The 21,583-nt window shown below is 36.3% G+C and overlaps 1 protein-coding gene across 1 annotated transcript in view; it reads right to left on the reverse strand.

The window, feature by feature from the left end:
- LOC126828709 (deleted in malignant brain tumors 1 protein) overlaps positions 1-21,583 on the reverse strand; it is a 48,423-nt gene that overhangs the window by 7,734 nt on the left and 19,106 nt on the right. Inside the window, exons 3-11 of the mRNA XM_050558657.2 lie at positions 6,370-6,503; positions 5,644-5,787; positions 5,113-5,209; positions 4,616-4,743; positions 2,898-3,071; positions 2,623-2,716; positions 2,101-2,219; positions 1,621-1,761; positions 981-1,074 (exon numbers count right to left, since the gene is read on the reverse strand). Coding sequence (XP_050414614.1) covers positions 981-1,074; positions 1,621-1,761; positions 2,101-2,219; positions 2,623-2,716; positions 2,898-3,071; positions 4,616-4,743; positions 5,113-5,209; positions 5,644-5,787; positions 6,370-6,503 — 1,125 coding nt within the window. The remainder of the gene's footprint in view (positions 1-980; positions 1,075-1,620; positions 1,762-2,100; positions 2,220-2,622; positions 2,717-2,897; positions 3,072-4,615; positions 4,744-5,112; positions 5,210-5,643; positions 5,788-6,369; positions 6,504-21,583) is intronic.

The raw sequence follows: 21,583 nt of genomic DNA on the forward strand, positions 1-21,583 counted from the left end.
TACCTTGCGCCAGTCATTAAAACGGCACTTTCCAGAAGCACCGTTATCCCAGGTTCGGATAACCCCATCTCACATACAACCATACTTGCTCATAACAGGCGTCGTCAAACCATTTAAAGGAGCTAAACCTCTAACTCAAAATTATCCATAATATTCCAAATTAAAAACACGAATTAGAATTCAATATTGGTCCATTCCAATCAATATTATCTTGCCGTAAATATATGTGACCCAATATTCAATAGTTAAGACACAATGAACATTTTATAATCAGTTCACGAGTCGTGTATTCTAGGGAAAAAATGAAGACGGACATACGTCATATGATGGAGATTTTGCCCGGGCAGCGGCACTATAGCATATTCTTATAACGAATTCCAACTGCCAAGGGATTTTTTACGTGCACGCCAAAGTATGCACGGAACCTCGGGATTTTCGTAGCTTTCGAAGGAAGAGACAGCTGTCCTTGTCAGGCTCTCCGTCCTGCACGTATTTCACCCAATATAATTGATGAGAAATAACATTTCTTTTTTTAAATTGAATATAAATCACTTTATATACATTCATATTTTCATATTACATTAATAAGTGCTTTGAAATCCATTTTCGTCTATTTTTAGGGGGGGGGGGGGCAAATGGTTAGCACGCGCGCTGTATCATACGGTCTGTCATTGAGTCAACTGGCCGGTTTCGATTCCCCGGTTGTACGTGACAAGGAGTAGGGTCGCCTGTCCAACATCTTGGGTTTTTTCTCCGGGTCCTCCGGTTTCTTCCCACTGCTAAAGAACCCTACGCGCAAGCGAATTATTGAAATAAAAATGAACTGTGTGTTAGTCCCGAAATGATCTAGTTTGTGTCGAGTGGACGTTAAACCCCATTTCTATCTATATATATTATATTTTAAGGTTCCAGAGTATAGAGTTATGCGCCCTTTAATCGAGACTAAATATATTATTTTGAAATTAATCATCCATACTTACTTATCATAAGCATCTTTACTGCCGGCTAATTTCAATGTTTTTTTATCACCATTATGAGCCCATTGTTCCAACACACTACCATCACATGGTGGGGCTATAAGAAAATATGGAAAATACATATTCTTGTTCCATTTTAATGTTTTTTCTAAGATTTTAAAAGAACAGTCCCAGATTCATTAGGTATCCGTTGATAGAAGAAGGGTAAGTATGCATATTATCTTACATCAGATAACCTGAAAATTTCAATACATTGAGCCGTTGGAAAATGATCTTCGGATTTGCCTATCGATGTATCATGTCATTGTTGATTTGTATGAGTGGCTTGATAATCGCGATAATGACTGCGTCAAATATATGATAGGCATGGGTATCCCGACACTTATGCATAGTGTGAAATCTGGGAACATACCACCAACTCCATGTGGCAACAGAGAATGTGTATTTCTGCGATCAATTATCACGGAGATGCATGCAGTTGTACGGGACTTGGCTAAACATTTCTAAATACATGTATAAAAGGATTTCACACATTGGAAAGTTTTATTCGCTAAAATAAATTTTGGAATACTCCTTTAATGCTATTGCGATTATCGCGATTATCACCCTTTCTTGTATTTACAGAATAATAGTAAAAACCTACCAACTGTGTAAGCTCTCAATACAACTTTTTCTGTTATATTATCTGTATTATATGGTTTAAGTATTTTAATATGACCAGGATTAAAATACGATGGTTTATCATTAATACATCTATATGGTATAACATTTTCTGTCTCTGTACCTTTAAATGAAACGAAATAATTTAAGTTTTAATTATAAAGGTATTATCAGTTTTAACTCAATTACAACATGGTACACGTGGGTATTTAGTGGCCAAAAAGCAATAATTAAGTTAATAAATAATGGGCAGACCATGTAATGTCGAGGTCGGTTTTACGAAACACACGCCCGTGACTAAAACTATGATTTGCATAGACACTAGACAGTCGAACTTAACATCTACAGAAAGAGAGATATGGGATAGTTTCAGATTAGTCTTCGCGATAACATTAAAAATCACAACAAATAATCGAAACTTGTATTGAGATGAACCTGTGTTGTTGTAACCTGTTTTACTTACTATTATAAACATATAAATAATGTCGACAAGTTATATTATCATCTATATTATTAACAACATCAACTCTAACAGTTTCTTCTTTATTATCAGACCATAGCTGTAAAGGACATGGTTCTTCTCTGAAATAGAAACAAACAATTGCATATCATTTTTGTTGTTGGGGTTGGGGTTGGCTGGCCGAATGGTTTAACGTTGGGTCGTAAGGTCTGTCATTGAATCAAGTGATCTGGTTTCGATTCCCCACTTGTGCGTGACAAGGAGTAGGGTTTACTTCAACTGCCAAAGACCCCTACGCACAAGCTAATTTATTAAAATAAAATTGAACCGAATGTTAGTAGTTTGAATTGAGTGAATGTCGATCGTACTTTAATTGGTGGGGCCTTATGATTATTTTTAGAAGACTATCGCTCCCAAGAAGAAGGGGATTAGTAACCCAGTGAGACCAAGAAGAGTTATCTTACAAATCTAAAACAAATGACCGTCTGCTTCCAAGTCTAAATCTATATTTATTGAAGAACTTACTCAGATTGTAATTTACCAGGAGGATATACTATTAAAGATGGTGTAGAATCTATTATTGATGTTTGTAAATTGGAATGGCAGTCAATCATTGGATCTGAAAGAAAACATGGACAATAATTATCAATTCATTTGTTTCATTGTAAAACTATAGCTTAAAAGATTGTTATTTAAGATTCTCCAAGAAAAATGCATTAACACAAATATATATCTACACTACAGGTTGTTAATATACTTACTATTGACTTCAACAGAATGTAGTTTAAGTGTATACTTACTATTAACTTTAACAGAATGTAGTTTAAGAGTTATAATAGGTAGTTTGGTTGCTGTATTTTGCCAGTTACCATGTAATCGTACCAATAAATAACCCGTGGAGGTTGTTAGTGTATGGAATGGGCGATCGAGATGACAATATTTTAAAATCTCTAAACTACTATTGGAATTATCTCCTGAAAAAAATAGTAAATTTATCCAGTAAATTAATATTCAGATCTCCGATTTTAACTGGAAAAGATTGAAAGAGTCTATTACCCCTTCAGAGCTCTAATTAGGTTATAATCTTTCTTTGTTAATCAACCAGCTGAATTGAAAGGTGGTTAAACATCTTATTGCACCAACCCGGTTATTGAGGACGGCCATTAAGTATCTCTTCAAAAAAAAAGTAGGGGATATTCAGAAACAATACAAAACTGCGGAGATGCACTTTAGTGTATGTTAATAACAGGCCAATTGCCTACACGTGAACATAAACAGTTCATATGGGTGGCTTATCTGACGGCCCCATTTCACATGCAAAGAGATACACTGTCAAAAGTGAGAATGGACGTTTTTGATTTTTGTCTTAATAATGAGTAATTGCTCCACCAATCCTCAGACATTCAGACCCACGCTCGAATCTGTCATGCTGTCTGACGTTAACGTTAGCATGACGCTCATTTACACGCCTCCAAACACGAGCACGCCTTTCATTGAAATCCAGAGTAAATCTGGACTCGTTTGAGAACATTACACGCGCCCATCGACGATCACCCCACTTTCTACGCTGCCTACATCATTGACGCCTGTTTGCCATGTGCTGGCGAATTAATGGGGGCACAACACGGGGTCGTCGGAAATGCAAATGGGCTGCATGTAGCCGATTCCTAATCGTTTGGGGTGTAACTCGAATTCCTGTAACTTGGTACAAGTTACAGAAAGCTGATTGGTCGTTTGTCCTCGATTTCGCAGGATCTGTGTACGAATGTATCGATCCTGGGCTTGTGTAGTGGCTCTAGGACGACCTGAACGAGGTCTATCATCAACATTGTGTGTTTGTTGGTACCGGTTCCACAGTCTGCTGATCACAGTGTTGACCACTTTGAAGCATGCCAATAGCACGTAGACGTTCATCATGTTGAAGACGTCTCATTGCAAATTAAACGTAACACACTAAAGCAAAGATACGCTAAACCGTAAATCTTATGCAGGAACCGATAGGAAAGCAAAACATGCATAGGATAAACTAGCACTCGGCAGTTTTCATCAACCCTTCCTTGAAGTGTCAAATTTGACAATGAACCCCTCCCACGTGTATGGCGCTATTGCGTGTTGCATGTGCAGCTCAGTGGTTCTGTTTGGGCGATAAGTTCTTCATCTGTGAACATACTCTCAAAGCATGTCAAGTGTCCATGACTATTTATCATAAAACAACCTGCATAGGTATTTGCATTTCAATATCCCCTACTTTTTTTGAAGAGTATATATGCAGTGTTCTATGACGAACATCTTTCCATGACAGCGGTGGGGACTGCCTACTCTTATTTAGATTTAGAACTGTCATGGGATATTTAACGTGCTACCACTGGTATACACGGCACCTAGGTTTTTCGTCCCGCCCAAACAACTACTTTCCGAGCCGAAAGTCATATGCTGAAATTACGAAGCGTCAGATTAACAGTCGAACAAAATACCCATTACCGATAACTTGAATAAAAATAATACAATATCAAATTACCATCGAAGAATTGAATATGACTATTATTACAGAAATCTGAACTGGGGTCTAAGATCCATTCATCTAATTCTACTATAATTTTACTGTCCATTTTATTTGCAGTAAATAACCATTCACAATCTCCATTCCTGAAACATTACACATTCAAGATATGAAGTATAGTTATCTCCCTTTACACAAACTCGTTCCCGCAGCGAGTTCGCAATCATTCTTCTGCTTAAAGAAATGTGGTAAAACAAGAATAAGGACAACAAAGACAAAAATATTAGTTGTAAAAAAACTTGAAAAGCAGTTGCGCTGATTTGAGACCCGATGGTGTTCTGTTCACGGCGATCATTCCCGACCTAGTCTATCGTGACAAATTCCTCACTTCATTTGTAAAATGTTAGAACTAATGTTCATAAAATATACATTTAAAAATATTATTATAACATAGACATAGATCCTATAACAGCACCTAGTATTATAACGCATAGTACGTATTATTGTCAACTCACCCATTTTTAAACGCGTCCTCATCCGGGAATGAAATAACCAATGGTGTTTGGGTTAAGTCAATCTTCTGAATACCTCCCGCCTTACATTTGTGGGAAACTACAAAATATTCAAATTTAATAAAAACACTTTAGTTGGACACGTAGATGGTTTTTAAATGTATATCTACTGCTATCTACTGCATATTAATCATGTCTATACCCACAATAAATGAATGAATGAAATGTGGTTTATCGTCCTACTTTTCTGCACCAACCGGGATGATGTAGACGAACATACGCCATACGGTGTGCTACGGGGGAAATTGACTTCCAACTGTTAGAGATTCTTTTACGTGCACGCCAGCATTGTACATGGGGTCTTGTTTTCTGTATTATCCGAATAACTAGACGCTGGTCGTTGTCATGCCTTCCGTCCTGCATCTCTGACAAGGATGCCTTGTTGGATTCCACAATCCCTTGATCTATCCTTGACCTGCATTCCCAGACAATAACTACTCAAATAGTCTAAAAATAAAATATATAAGTACTTACAAGTATTTATCTCGTGGAAGGACAGGGCAAAGCCTTTACCAGACAAATGACTGGCATGGAATTCTATAATAACGTAAGCCCCTGATGATACTATGGTCGAGTCATCACACCATTGTTTTATCAATGGAGCTGTATTATATTGTCCTGAAACAAAATAAATCACTCTATTACTACAGTTTGACATGTTTTATATAAGGGTCCCCAAAAGATGGTTATACATTCGCAGGATACGCTTGAAATTAGACCGTACAGTATAGAAGATATATGTAAGGGCAGGTCCAGAGAGGGGGGGGGGGTCCAAACCCCATCCTGCATAAAAAAATTGTAAAACAACACTTTATGAGAAAAGTGTAACAGTCGTGTACTTTATCCTTTATTAACAGATGGTAAGATGGGATTGACATTCAAAGCGCGAAATAATGATATAGACATTTGTGATATCACAATTAATGTTTTTCATCAATGAAATTGAATCACAATGTTATCCCATTACTTCACAATAAAAATGGACATCAAACGGGGTGTTGGATTTCTCTCTTTAAAAAACTCAATGTGTAATAATGCATGCCTACGTAATTTAGAGGCGATGATGGGATCACGCGTTGTCAATTGTCAAATTTCCTTAACAGGAGCCTGAAACGATTCGGAGTAGAAAGTACATCCCATCTCTAATATTATAAATACACACAAGTATAAAACAATTTGTTTTGCTATATGTAATCTTACCATCATATGCCTTGAGGTAGGTATCAGAACAATTATCTTTCTTAGTAGGGACCTCCATATCCACGGTTCTCACATGTATTATTTTACTCCTTGACTGAGATTCAATTCGGATTCTCCATTTGCACATAGCATGTCTGAAATAAAAAGCAAGTGAATATTTACATTAAAGCATCAGGACTTTATCTCTACTTCTAAGAGATAATATGTTCAGCGGAAATTGGATGGTATAACATCCCTACTAAAGCCCTTTGGTCTTCCGGTTTCATCCCACTGCTAAAAGTCCCCTATGCGCAAGCGAATTATTGAAATAACATTAAACCATATATTAGTCCCGAAATGACCTAGTTTGTGTCAAGTGGACGTTAAACCCCATTCCTCTCTCTCTCCTTTGGTTTTTGTTATCCTGGCTCCTACGTGTCAGAAAGAAACAATGAACACCTGCCTAATTGATCGGATGGGAGTCAACAACATGAGGTGCAGGGTACAATATTAGTTTCAAAAAGACCAATGTATTTTATAGACGAGGCCAAATTCCATTCAACACTGTGGACTAATCATGTTCACAAAGTTCCGGAGTTAGGGATAGTATTTCAGGATCTGCTAAATAGTGTCCTGCAGGAAATGTGGGAAGATGATTTAGTGTGGTTTCATTGCATGAAATCAAAGACACAGTGATTGCAATTTTGGTTACAGTGAGAAGTCATTTAATTTAATGTCATCCAACTTATTGTTTACATCTATTGTTTCAGCTAATATATTGAGATTATATTATATTATACCTATATTGTGAAATTGTCGATCACTGTGATGATAATGTAATATAATAATATACCACACGATACTCTACCCAGGAAATAGACGGGGTTAATTCAGCCCACGATAGATAATAAATTGAAGGGAATTACAATCCCAGTGGTTTCACTCGCGCTGACATTATATTTACTGTGTACGGTCACACCCAATAAAATATAGTCATAATTCTATAATTATTAGAATTATGTAAAATTATCATTTTTGTTTGACACCGATTTAGATTATCCTAATATGTGGTCAATATCACCGCATGTTAATTAACAGTTATTTCAACTAAATGATATTTTCTTTTCTGAATTTGATCATTTCTTGGAATTTAACCTTTAATTAAAAAACACAAGCTCTCTGACATTTTGAGTATCTGTTATCGCGATCGTGATCATATTTTCATTTTAACCGTTTTACCTGCCTATAACAAGAGGGGTGAGAAATTGCGTTGAACATCCACTTGACATAAACTATAGACCATCTCTCTTTGGAACAATAGGGGGGGGGGGCGAATGGTTAGCACGTGCGCGCTGTATAATAAGGTCTGTCATTGATTCAAATGGCGTGGTTTCGATTCCCCGGTTATACGTGACAAGGAGTAGGGTCGCCTGTTCAACCATGTGTTAGTTCCGAAATGAACTAGTTTGTGTCGAGTGGACGTTAACCCCCCCCCCACTCTCTCTCTCTCTCTCTCTCTCTCTCTCTCTCTCTCTCTCTTTAAAACAACTCCTTCTCAGATTGATGCATCTATTGATGATCAGAGTGATTTCCCAATTTTCATAAATAAAGACTCTAATATAAATTAAAATCCCCAGGAAACTCAACAGCTCTAGTACAATGATTTAAAGGGAATACAGATGTGTAAATATTATAACACACGATTAGTTAATATTAATATGATTTTAATCTTTGGAGGGGTTATATGAGCAGACTTTCGCCATCTCTGTTAATACAACAGTATGTGATGTCTTATTCCCAGAGAGCTGAAACCAAATACGACGACAGATTGCGACCTGTTGCTGTAAATAATTATGGCCAAAACAAATATTACAGTTAAAGGAATTGGAAAGAAAGAATTTATTAAGATGGTTTGACAGGAAACGAAACGTCCACCCACAAGGGGCATATACCCAGTACTGAAAACTTGGCTTGCTGCTTAGGTTTACTTCTAGAATCGGAGCAACGTTGAAAACTTTATATGAAACGTTAAAACGAGCGTTACTATACAAGTTTGTTGGTGGTAGTTTTGTTTTTTCGTCACAACTTTATGGAGTCCATGCATCTCCGATTAATCTGTATATAGTACAGTTTGTCTCTTTTTAAATTCTAATTTAAAGTCAGGGTCCACAATGACAGAGTGTGAGAGTTTATTTCGATTTTTCAAATTCATTTTTCTGTCTGATTTTGCTTCAATATCCGTTACATCGTTGTTTGCTTGATGCTTACATAATAAATCATATTGCAGACTACCCATCACGGTCATTTGTACCACTGGGTTGTACTCTACAGAGGTTCAACCAGACATAAGAAAAAAGAATAGACAGTCACAACTACATGTAGTTGTACCACAACGTAAAAGATTGAATTAATTCCAACTATTACTTAAAAGAATTAGTTTATAGAAATATAAGTAAAATCAGGTCTGTACCCCGCACTCCCCTTTATATGTGATATTTATTTGTCATTATAAAACCACTTTATGTAAATTATTCATTTTTTGTTAAAAGAAATATTGGCAATAAAACAGAAGTTATGTTATCATGTAAATATAATGTTATTTTCAGACATAGCTACGATTACTATTATCATTACTACACTACTAGACGGCGTCTATCTCGTCTTAATGAGGTTTTGTTCGGTTTTTTTTACAAAACATGGTACATGTGATGATAGTTCTGACATAGAAACATGTTTCATCATGGAGTGAGCGACATAAATATTCTATGAAAAGTCTCTTTGTAGTTGTCTAAAAACATTCGGCCATTAGATCCATTTGATAGTTTTATTTCCCCTACAACCTTTTAGTAACAATATTGGTAACATGTCAGTAGAGGATATTATCGGTGATTTCAGTCAAAGTTTCTAAAGGAACACAAATTAACTAGGTAAATTCGAAACTAACATATGACATCTTTATTTCAATAATTCATTTGTGCTTAATGGTCTTTCACAGTAGGCGTAAACAGGAGAAGATGAGGTTAGTTAGTCGACTGTACCCCTTGTCACTTACAAGCGTGGGACCTAAACCCCAACAACTGAATCGATGACAGAACTTATGGTATAAGCCGCAGGTGTTAAACCAATCAGCCACCTCACCTACTGGGTCCGTACAAGATGTCGGAATTGCTTAGGTGTGACAACTTGTAAAGAACTGTTTATGATGCCTATAATAATAGGCATACACGATCATAAGCAAAACTAGCGTGACGATGAGTAAGTTACCTATCTTAACAGGTTTTACTATTATAAAAACGATCAAATTTCTATAATGAGGTCATATTCCGTTTATCCAAATATTGAAGTCTACTGCACTTTAATTATAAGGTTATGCCATAGATAACTCCGCTATTCTTAGCTTGACCCTTATCTTTAAATAACCAATTACATGTTAAATATCTCAGCTTTAACTTTCTCTTTACATAAGTAATTAACATAACTAAGTTCATTTTAAAAGTTTAAATTGTACACAGAAAGATAAGCCATTTCTGTTTACATTGGGATTTTTGATGTACCTTGTATTAGAAGTTATACATTTCATCTCGTCTGCTGTACGTCTGTGATCTAATTCTAAACTAACTAACAACAAAATCATTTTAGAAACAGTTTATAAAATAGGAAATATTTCGCTTTTCGGTGTAGTATATTGTTTATGGGGAAGGTGGGCACTGAGCTTTTTTGAAATATTTATCATTTTTATAACCGTTATTATATATACATTTAGATAGAACAAAATTTTAGCCCCACAACTGAGAATGGTAAAAGTGTAAGAGTAAGCATATCATGCATCGTGCGCGACATCGTGCTCTTAAATAAGGATTTCATGACGAAACAAAAGGTGGAAAAGAACGTTTTTAATCTTGTTGAAAAAAACTATCCCAAACATTCTCGTTTTCATTATTAATGTGTTCTGTTCTAAACGTTATACCTGAATGTCAGTTCACGTATTATTACGTTCTGCTGAAACACAGAAACAAAAGGCAGCCAACAAACTGACACAATAGATCTTCAGTTTAACACCTGTTCATATATTACAATTACCACAACAACAGCCATTACAAATAAATACTGTCATTAACAGTATATCTTAAACAAGAGTGAGACTGTATTCCTTAAGGTCTCTAATAAGGGGCGATGAGGTTTAACGTCCTCTCAACACATGATCGGAACTAACACCTCGTATATTTCAATAAATAGTATGAATGCAAGTATCTTTAGAAGTGGAAGGACGGGTAATATACTAAGCAGCAAAAGAAAGGTCAGGTTGGTATGTTACTCTGAATAGACGCATTGCATAAAACTTGCCAAATGTTTTATTGTATATTTCTGACCACATCTCCAACTTTAACTGAGCAAGAAGGCTCCCTCCCAAACACAGAATTGAACCCAGGAAATGTTCTCAAAAACGCAACCTGACTTCTGAGATTGTAATGTGTTCTCCATGATTTTCATGTAACTCATGCTGCACGTGCTGTTCACCGGGACTAGCTCTATAAAATGCACCCCCATACCTGGTTGACTCATTCACACTACAACGTCAGCAGAATGCCACGTTTCTCATAGGAACCAGGCCAAGCCGTTGCCAATCACCTCCAGGTGAATATTCGGACTATCTACAGGCTTCAGCAACGCTTTCGGGCCACCAACACCACGGATGATCGCCCCCGAACTGGTAGACCAGGGGTTACCACAAGGCGACAAGACCGCCATGTTGTGCGACAGCACGTGCAGAATCCCTTCACAAAGGCATCTGAGACAGCACGTCAGACAGTGGGAAAACACGGAAAACCCATCAGTACCGATACAGTGCGCGGACGTCACACCAGAGAGAACACCCATTGCCGTAGACCTTACCGTGGACCAATCCTCAACCCTCGCCATTGACGTGAACAGAATATGGCGTCGACGTGGCCAGCGTTATTCTGACCAATGTGTCATGGAACGAGACTCATGGTCCAGGGAGAGGAGGCGGCATCACAGCAATCCGCTACATCAATCAAGCTCTCAGACCCCACGTCATACCACATTTCGCAGGTCATCGAAACAACGTTTTCCACCATGACAACGCCCGTGCCCACACCGCTAGAGTTACTCGGGACTTTCTACAGCAGAACGGCGTCAACGTTATGCACTGGACAGCCCTTAGTCCGGACTTAAACCCGATTGAACATCGTTTTCTAAAATGATTTGATTAAAGTGCCTCTCTGATTTTGAAATCGTGCTGACGTTTTTTTGGTTTCTGTTTTTGTTTTTTTGTTTTTTGTTTTTTGTTTTTCTGCTGTTTAGTATATAAGTAAGTGGTGTCTATTCCTTGCCATGTTTTGAAGTGGATAGAACTCTTGAGATCAGTTGATCATTAAGCCCACTCTGGTTAGAACATTGTTACATGTTAATGAAACTGCATAATAGCAGTGCTACGTTAAACCCAATTTCATTTGTAAAATGTTAGAGTCAAACTCTAGTTATGAATACAACCGTACACAATAATTGTGTTTGATACTCGAGAGATGCAAGCACCAAAACCTTTACCGGAATTGCCTTTATCCAGTCATTCATCTTCATTGTTCTTTTGGATGTATGTAATTCACTATAATATTATATCATATACTGTCTGGTTATAAGTGATTAATATATTTATACAGTCATTACGACCTAAATAATTGTCTGTGGCCATACAATTTCAAAGTATTATTTGATCAGTTGATTGCCTTCGGGCTTGCTAGAATAACTTATTTCAACCAAATCAAGTTTTATTCCAATTTCCTATTCACTCTTGGGAGATTTTCATTCATTTCTGGGATGTGGTGAACTGTTATTTGACCAGACACGATGTTACAATGTTTTTATTCAGATCGCTATTCTGCTTATATAAAATTCCTTTAGAGGATTTACAATAATCTGATACGTCGATGCTTGTTTGTACAAAAAAGAAACGTGAACCTTTCTTTAGTCGAAATCAATCTAACATAAAAGCTTTTAAAGTCTTACAAGCTAATGAATGTTTCCAATTAAAAGAACTTGCTAATTAGACAGATCCTACAAATGTCTCGAGCATATTCTTTTCAAATATACCTAGAACGTTTGGTTATTGGTATTAGGTATCTACGTATAATTCAGTTGTTGGTAAGGGTTCGTATTTATTTTGTGAAAGTTTGCCATGGATATCGCACGCTCGGTTTATTACACGAGCTTCTGGTTTTACCAGTTAACTTAGTTAATGTGAGTTTATATACTGGTTGACGCCCAGCCTCATAATGTTATATTGATTATGAGCTATCTAACTATTAATGCGGTCAATTATTGATTCCGATTCGCATGTGTGGAAGACAGTATATTCCGTTTAAAGTACACCGTGGGTCATTGCGTTTAGTAAATACATGTAAATGCATACTGCATGAGAAAGGTATACTTACGCCATCGACATATAAATTAATCAATTACAGTGCGTTTTTCCCTCTTATTTTTTTACTTTGCAGATTATTGCTGTGACAAGGTAATGGCGTTATTTTTGGCATAATGCACTGTAAGTAAAGAGCACAGTCGTCAAATTTCATGAATAAATTTCTTCCGATCACTTTTGATAACAAAATTATCTACGATATCACCTTAGGTGGAAGTGGACGTAAAACTCCAGAAACGAACGAACGAACGATAACAAAATGCATAATACCGATCCTTGCTAAAAAAAAAAGGGATGGAATACAGTTTAAGACATACTGATCAGGGATAGTTTGTCTCGGTGTGAGTTCATAATCAATTCTCTATTCCAGATCAAATCTCCCCATCCTCAATGGCGGCTAAATTTTAAACATTATTCATGATAAACGTCTGTAAATTGAGAAAATGGTTCGAGTTAAAATGTGCTTTAAATGAGAAACTATGTGAAATAACCTTGATGTCACCTCATCAAGTTATATAAATATAAATAACCATGCCAACTTTTACATACTAAAAAACATACTGTAATATATGATGTGTTAAACATGGAATTTCACATCAACAGCCACGCCGAATTGTCCGCCTCATTACATTATAATAAACAACTGGTTTACCTAATCGTCTATCAACAAGTATCAGAATCGAATGGAAGGGAATAAACCGATCCAGTCATATTGAGATTAACCTGTGGTATATTTCATTTCAATGGACGCGGGGGCAGGGATAATTTGGTCTGATGAGCGGCAATGGTCGGGAGTTCTTGTACATGTACGTCATTGGGACCTCGGTTTTGCGCCTTATTCCTGGTCAGCCACCACAGCAGCATCCCTGACAGGTTAAAACCTGACAGCGGGATTCAAACCCGGGAAATTCTAGCCAAAAGGCCAATACTCGACTCTCAAGTATCGGCACCAACAATAAGTATCAGTGCTATAAATATAGTTAAAAGGCGGGCTGTAACACCTGAAGGTATAATACCTCATAATATTGAATCAAAGCCAGATGCAATTAAACTGTAAATTAATCGCAGGAACTTTCATTTATTCGTGTCTTATTTTACCTCATGTTAACTCAATTAACTCAATTGACTAATTATACTAAGCAAAACACCGATCAAACTATTTTCAATCAGTTCCGATGCTTTAGTTCCAGAATTTAAAATCTGCAATGAATATAACTACTTATGAAGACAAAAGATCAATTCTACCTGAAACTAAAAAAAAATCCTGAAAAATGCTGAATTTTCTATTTTGTGTTTAATTGTAACCCTTGATTAATAATACTAAGTATAGCATCGATCAAGATATTTTCCAATCAGTTCCGATACTTAGCTTCACAATTTAAAATCTGTAATGAATATAATTTCTACTAAAAATTCCTGACAAGTGCTTAATTTTCTAACGGCACGCTTATTAAGTTTTCTATTTCAGTGATCCATATAAATCAGACAAGAACTGCTTTCATCTGTTCATTGTTCTGTTAAAATGTGTTTACTAAATCAATAAAGATTTTGATGATTATTGTACTTCAACCATTCTGTACAATTGTTTACTTAGCTGTTTACCATTATACTAATTTGGTTCTTCAACTACAATTACTTATATAGGATTTATCTAGCCACAGATCAAAGTTAAGCTTCCTGATATTTGATCCCGGTGGCGCTACGATGAGCAAACAGTAGTGGCACCGTGGTCAAACAGTGGACTTGCCGCTTTTTTCCGCCCAAAATGGACCCGGTTGGCACAGGTTTGAGAACAGGGGAGACCGGAGAGACCCTGGGTAAACCATGGCCAAAACGGGATGGTGTGACCTAGGCTTAAGGGAAGTTTACATCGAGAAAATTTCAATACCGGCTAACTTGATGATTTATTTCACATACTAATTTCACAAAAAGTTTGTCCTACGATGTATCATACACCAATTATATGAATCATACAGGACTATATTGAGTAGTACTCTGTGTCAGATACATATCATTGTACATTCAAACAATTCTTACATCAAACGATGTTTGAGAACACTCGCTGATCAATTACACACACCAATATTACATTTTTTTTTGTCAAAAGTTTCCCCCGTTAGACTTCGCTGAAGCAATTTTGAAAACTGATATCTTCGTTTCACTCTGGTAGCTCTATGTAAAGGAAAAGCAACAAAAGTATATATATATGGAAAATACCACTAACAATTTCCAAGACCACCTTTGGTTAGGAAATCAATGCAAACCAAAATAGTTGAAAATTACCTATTCATGATAGAGACACTCAAGAATAATGGGGTTTATTTTGGACCCGTGTTGTATTGTATTTTACATCATTGACCGATAACTGACCACTGTAAATGCTTTGCGTCTACCAGGTCAGTCCCATTGTATGTTATTTGCGGGGTCTGGAAATAGTTTAGCCATCCATTTAATTACTTCACACAATTAACTCCTTTCCCATTAATTATACTCATTGATTAGGCATCTGTGGTGCTTCGAAGAATCGATTTAATGATTTGGTCTAAACTCGGGTAGGTACTATAAATATGTAAAGGGGGCTTCGGGTGGCCAAGAGGCCTGACACTGACACATTTTTCCTCTGGTTTTCCTCGCATTTGGTTGTGTCAAGGACTGGGATAAATGTACATGTATCATCTTAGTCCCGAAATGGCCTAGTCTGCGTTAAACGGACGATAAACCTCATTCGCTCTCGTGCATTGCTTGGTATAAAACGGTACACTGAAATATGTGAAGGCAGGGTTGCGACTTTAGTTCTTCGGATGGACACATTCTTAAATCCTTTTTATACATTTAAAAGAGCCCTTGATATTCCACAAAGAGTACATCCTAAATCCTATTCAATTCATTAATACATATATTACATACACCAGACACCCAATAAGGTGTAAAAAAATCAACTTTAAATCTAAAAAAGTAAGGTTATTACCCATTCAATATCTCGACACTTAACTAACATAAACACAAAAACTATAATACTACATCAGCTGATTGAGTGCAGCTTCTCACTTCACACGCTATTTCCTGTATCCACTTCCCAAAATATACATGTACGACATTTTGTTCGGGGTTCGATTATTTTAACAGCAGTTGAAAGATATCCAATGCGGATATTACAGGGATTCATTCACCGGAATCGAGTGCCTAACATATAAAGCTATTTGTTTTATATCAGTTACTGGCCGTGACCATGCAGCTGTTTGGAGAGATTGCCCATGCGGATTGATACTCATCGCCAGCGCCAGACAGGTCATCAACACCCCAATCCTTTCTTCCACAATCATATGTTTACACCTGGGCTGTAGAATGTAACCGTGCAGTTAGAAATATCAAGTTTTATTTTAGTATCACTTCTCACCAATCAAACAAATAATTAATTTGTCAAGAACACAAATTAATTAGATGTCTGAAACCAAAATTATGTACTATAAGTAGTTTGGCTCTAAATGTTAACGACGAGTTTCAAAACTCCAATGGCGGTCCTACAATGTATGTCAATGTCGGCAATATTGCTCTTGCAGTTGAATTATGAGATTGATCTTGTGGTGTTACAGTACCAAACTGAGTCTCATTATTTTGTCTGTATTATGATAGTTAGATAATGTTATGTGTATTTTAGATAAGCTACGAACTATTTAAAGCCAAATCAGACCATCAATGCCTTCTTCACGACATTACTACTTGACAATAACAATTTTTAGGATATACAAATCGCACAATGTCCATTGTAAGATTCAGAATCTCGGTAAAATATGTTGGGTTTTTTTGTGATGGCTACTTCAAGTTCCCACTTGTTATTGTCCGCCATCCCTGGAGTACACTGTAGTAGCCGTTCTTCATTAGCGCCTATTGGGTCGGTTTCTCCGGTTACGTCCCTTGAGGGGGTATAAACTTCATTTCAACACAATCCCAGTGTGGTTTACTTAAATATTATTCTAACTATTCATTAAATTCGGGAAAATACGACCACAATATATTAATTGATTGGTCAATGAAATCGTTTAAATGGACGACGATTCTGTGTTTACATATACGTGAACAATGTGAAAGTATCAATGACATCGCCTTAAGGTAGACGTCATCGACGCGGACAGGACACCGCAGCAAACAAGATGACCATGGTAGATCTTTACTCTATAGAAAACTGATATTTCTCTGCTAATCATGAACTGATTTGACCTTTATGGCTACACAATAGTTATAGAATCAGACAAACCTTACACTACACGTGTCACTATCTTATCTTGATTATTGTAAAGATCAACGGTTTTTAGTTAACTGTGGCAAATGGTGAATCAGAAGATCTGATCTTTCTGTCAAAACCCTTTTTCAGGTTACAGACCGCTTATCACGATACTCATGTTTTACCTGCATTTTATGATCATCGAGTTATATATTAGCCTAGTATAGTTGTTGCCGCCTAATGTGGGCTGCGATAGCACTGACTCAGGATTTCTAATACTTCAAAAAAAAGTGTTCTAGAATTTAATTTGTAGAAGCAACACAGTTAATATTGTGAGCTAATTAACCCGCACCAATGTCATCCATCTCAGTGATTGTGGCGGCCTAGCAAATATTCATTGCTGATCATTGTACCAAATCAGGCCATCACTGCCGGATTGGGTGCAAATAAAATCGTCTAGTCTTTCACATGGAACAAAAAACTGAGGTCCATAGTTGGCATGGACGTAAAATAACTCTTGACAGTTGGAATTCGATAAAAAAAAAGTAGACGGAAATTACGCGTCCAAACAAACTTTCGCCCATATCACACACGTATGCCCGTCTTTATTGGCGTGTTAAACCCATTTCATTTCATTTTCCGCCATCGTCAAGGCTACGTTTCACGAAGCGTTCGAAAAGTTACGAAAATGAAAGTTCCAAACAGTAGTGTAGTAAAATGTACGTAAGTCTTACGAGTGCTTTATAAAACGGGACTCTTGTCAAAATCGAAACCCTGGTAAAGAACGCCTATAGTTAACTCGGTCATAACAGACCACCGCCATTCTGTATGTTCAATGATTAATTAACTTAGTATTTTATGTATAACTAGACTGTCGTTAACTTCCAATAAACAGGTAGTATGGAACTAGTTTATGGTCTGACAAACACAACAGCCAAATAATTATAGCGGATTAGTAATTATCTTCAAATACAATAGATCAATGCCAGGAATTAATGTTGACGTTATCTTATATAGATGAACTTAATTTATGGAAGCTTTAACCACGCTTACTAAATATGGCCTCATATGCAGCGGATATCATTCATATACAGTATTTTACAGGCACCGCCAACGGTCGTTATTATGTTATTCTGTTAATATAGAACATGCAACTGTTTGAAAATGCAGACTTAATTCTAATTTTATACACACTTTCAGTATAGACTTAATTCTGTCCAGACTGCTACTTTCAAAGACATTCAGTCCAGGTTGAATTCTATACTCTAATTTCATAGAGATTAAGTACCAGCTAATTTCTAAATATAGGCCCTACATTCACTTTAAGTTTGTTTTTGATTTACAGACAGTCAATACAAACTTTTATGAAAATTTCATCAGGGTATCATTCTAATTTTATTGAATTTCCGTCGAGATATAATTCTAATTTAATCGACGATGCTCGTCATTAGCATTTTCATGAAAATGTAACGTCACTTGAGGCTGTTTTTGGAACTACTTACTACCAATTACAAACAAATGAAATAACGAGACGATGACTAAAAGAAGGGTCAAACAAACTTAGAAAGTGTCCTTCGTGGGTGGTATCAAATACTATAACTGAGTGATTTTTGAAAAGATGGGGTGACGTGTTAAAGTGAGTCATTAAACAACAAAGATGGATCTATAAGATTTTTTGTTAAAACACATCATGTAAAATCACTCAATCTGAATGTCAAATGTACAGAAACCGCCTAGGGCTAGTTGAACAGTTTTAGCTGTCTGTAAAGTTCAAAATGGTGAAGAATTGAATCAATGTTGATATTAAAGAACGTTAATCTACCCTTTATATATCTTGTACCAGCCGCGGGGCGGTAAAATATCAAAAAGGATATTCTACTTGTTAATCAAACTAGTTATAAATACTTTTAATCAACAGGTGAATAGTAAGGAATTACAATTATGGTGCCAATTCTCGATCATAAGCAAATGGCAGACTAGAAAAGAGACTGGGGTAGGTACATTGTTTCTCAAACATGATGAGGTCTAGAAAATTAGAATTTAATTACAAATGTTTAGTTTAAACAATATTTTACTCAATAAACTAATATTCCGAAAAAAGGGCCTGTATTAATTTTCTCCAAAAGACATTTAAATGGCTTTCCAGATTTTGAATTTTTACCAAAAAGTTATCTTGTCTAGTACACATGGTTCAATGGTATAGACAAAGGGAGGACAGGCATGTGTAATTTAATACCAGAAGACATAATTGGTGTTTACCACCTGTAACAAGACATGTTATATAAAAACGTGAGGATGCTAAACATTTTACTAGACCAACTTTTAATGATAACCTTTCAAATTGTGCAGTTGCAATAAAATACGTCTTCACTTCATGTGAATCAAATTTCTTGTGTACGTATAGAAATAAAAAAAAAAGTTGAAAAAAATGTGTACTTTGACGTAATGTAAAATATTTTAATTCATGACTTACACATACCGTACATGAGATTTACATATCCCAGGACATCAAGTCAAGAATAGCGTATTGTCTCAGTCATGATTACAAAAGGTTAGAGAGAGTCAGGTGAAATTTTTAATGATAAATTACAAATGTCACCGCATACTACAAGCACCTTGTCGGGTGTCTTAAAAAGATATATTATACGTTTTAAACTTTTTAATAAGATCATTACCATTTAGAGTTTCTCATCCTTTGAGTATCTCAATATAACAGCTAAAATCAATATAACTTATATTATTTGAATCAGGGCGTAGAATCAATGCCGTGGATGCGCATACAACCCATCAAATCATATCCTTCTCCTCTGAGGATGGATCACATTACACCACTTCAAGACCAGAGGTTGCCAGGCACGATACGCCCACAGTTTACAAGAAATGGGTAGTTAACAAGCTAAAACAAAATCGTGTTTTTTCGTACAATCAGGGACCATAATATTATGGTCTAAAATGCGCGAATATCGACACGGACTGAGCTCTTTGGGATAAAAAGATATATTTTAAATTTCATCAAAATCGGATAAAAATTGTGACATTTAGAGGTTCCGCAACCTTCATATTACATATTTTTACACAATTTGCGTACAAGCAGCAGCCATTTTGTCGGACAGTTTCGGTTCGATTTTTATGTAATATGAACCCTACCTTCATCATGGTGCATCCATGATATATTTAAACTGTTTTTAAAATTGGATAAAAATTGTGACCTCTAGAGGATCCAAAATCTAAAAATGTGATTTTTCATACAATCAGGGAACATAATCCAGGAAGTTATGGTCTGATATATGCGAATATCCAAGGACCTGAGATCTTTGGGATATAAACAAATATTTTAAGTTTCATTAAAATCGGACAGAAATTGTGACCTTTAGCGGGTCCACAACTTTGGTATTACATACTTTTACAATATTTGCGTTCAAACAACAGCCATTTTGTCGAGCAGTTTCGGTCCGATTTCTACGAAATTCGAACTCAATCATCATCAGGATGTAACGATGATATACTGAAACGATTTTTACAATCGGATAAAACGTGTGACCTCTCGCGATTTTTTTCGTACAACGTGGGGCCATAATCCTTTAACCCGCGGTCTGATATGCACAAATATCGAAAGGAACCGAGATCTTTGGGAAATAAACTAGTTTTAAGTTTCATCAAAATCGGATAAAATTGTGACCTCTACAGTGTCCACAACCTCGATATTACATTTAACACTATTTGCGTACAGGGAGCGGTCTGTTTTGTTCGGCAGCTTCGGGTTTGATTTTGGCGAAACTCGAACTCATTATGGTGTAACAGTGAAATATATTCGAACGATTTTTTTTTAAATCGGATAAAAATTGTGATCGCTAGAGAGACCACAAGCTAAAAACGTGATTTTGTTTTTCGTTCAATCAGAGGCCAGTATCCATGAAGTTACGGTCCGATATGCGCTAATACTGAAAGGAAACGAGATCAATGAGTTATATTTCAAGTTTCAATAAAATCAGATGAAAATTGTGACCTCTAGAGTGTCCACACGCTAAAACGGGATTTTTTGTACAATCAGAGGCCATAATCCATGAAGTTACGATCCGATACATGCCAATATCTACAGGAACCGAGATCTTTGGGGATAAATCGTCAAAATCGGATAAAAATTGTGACCTGTAGAATGTCCACAAACAAATTGTGGACAGACGGACAGGGGCAACGACAATATACGTCCACATGAAAATGTGGGCGTATAAAATGGGTACCATTATAAAATGACATATTTTCAGAAACACAAAAAATGGAGACGAGCATAGTGTGAAATAAATACTAATTGACTAACTCAATTCTTTCATGTATCAATTTGTACTCAAATGCCACAAAATGTTCAGAATTGCATTTACGACCCTACGCCAACGCATCTAGAGAGTAATGCTTAAGAATTTCGGGGCGTTGATGTGTCAAATGTGTTAGATGATTTACGTATTATGATGCATCCTGTTACGTTCTTCTAAATATGGAAACATAATGGTCTTATGTTCAATAAGTAGATTGTGAAAAGTAATTGTATTGCGTTGATTCTATATAAGGTAGAATGT

The sequence above is a fragment of the Patella vulgata genome, chromosome 7, assembly GCF_932274485.2.
Source record: "Patella vulgata chromosome 7, xgPatVulg1.2, whole genome shotgun sequence".
In the NCBI taxonomy this organism is placed as follows: domain Eukaryota; kingdom Metazoa; phylum Mollusca; class Gastropoda; family Patellidae; genus Patella; species Patella vulgata.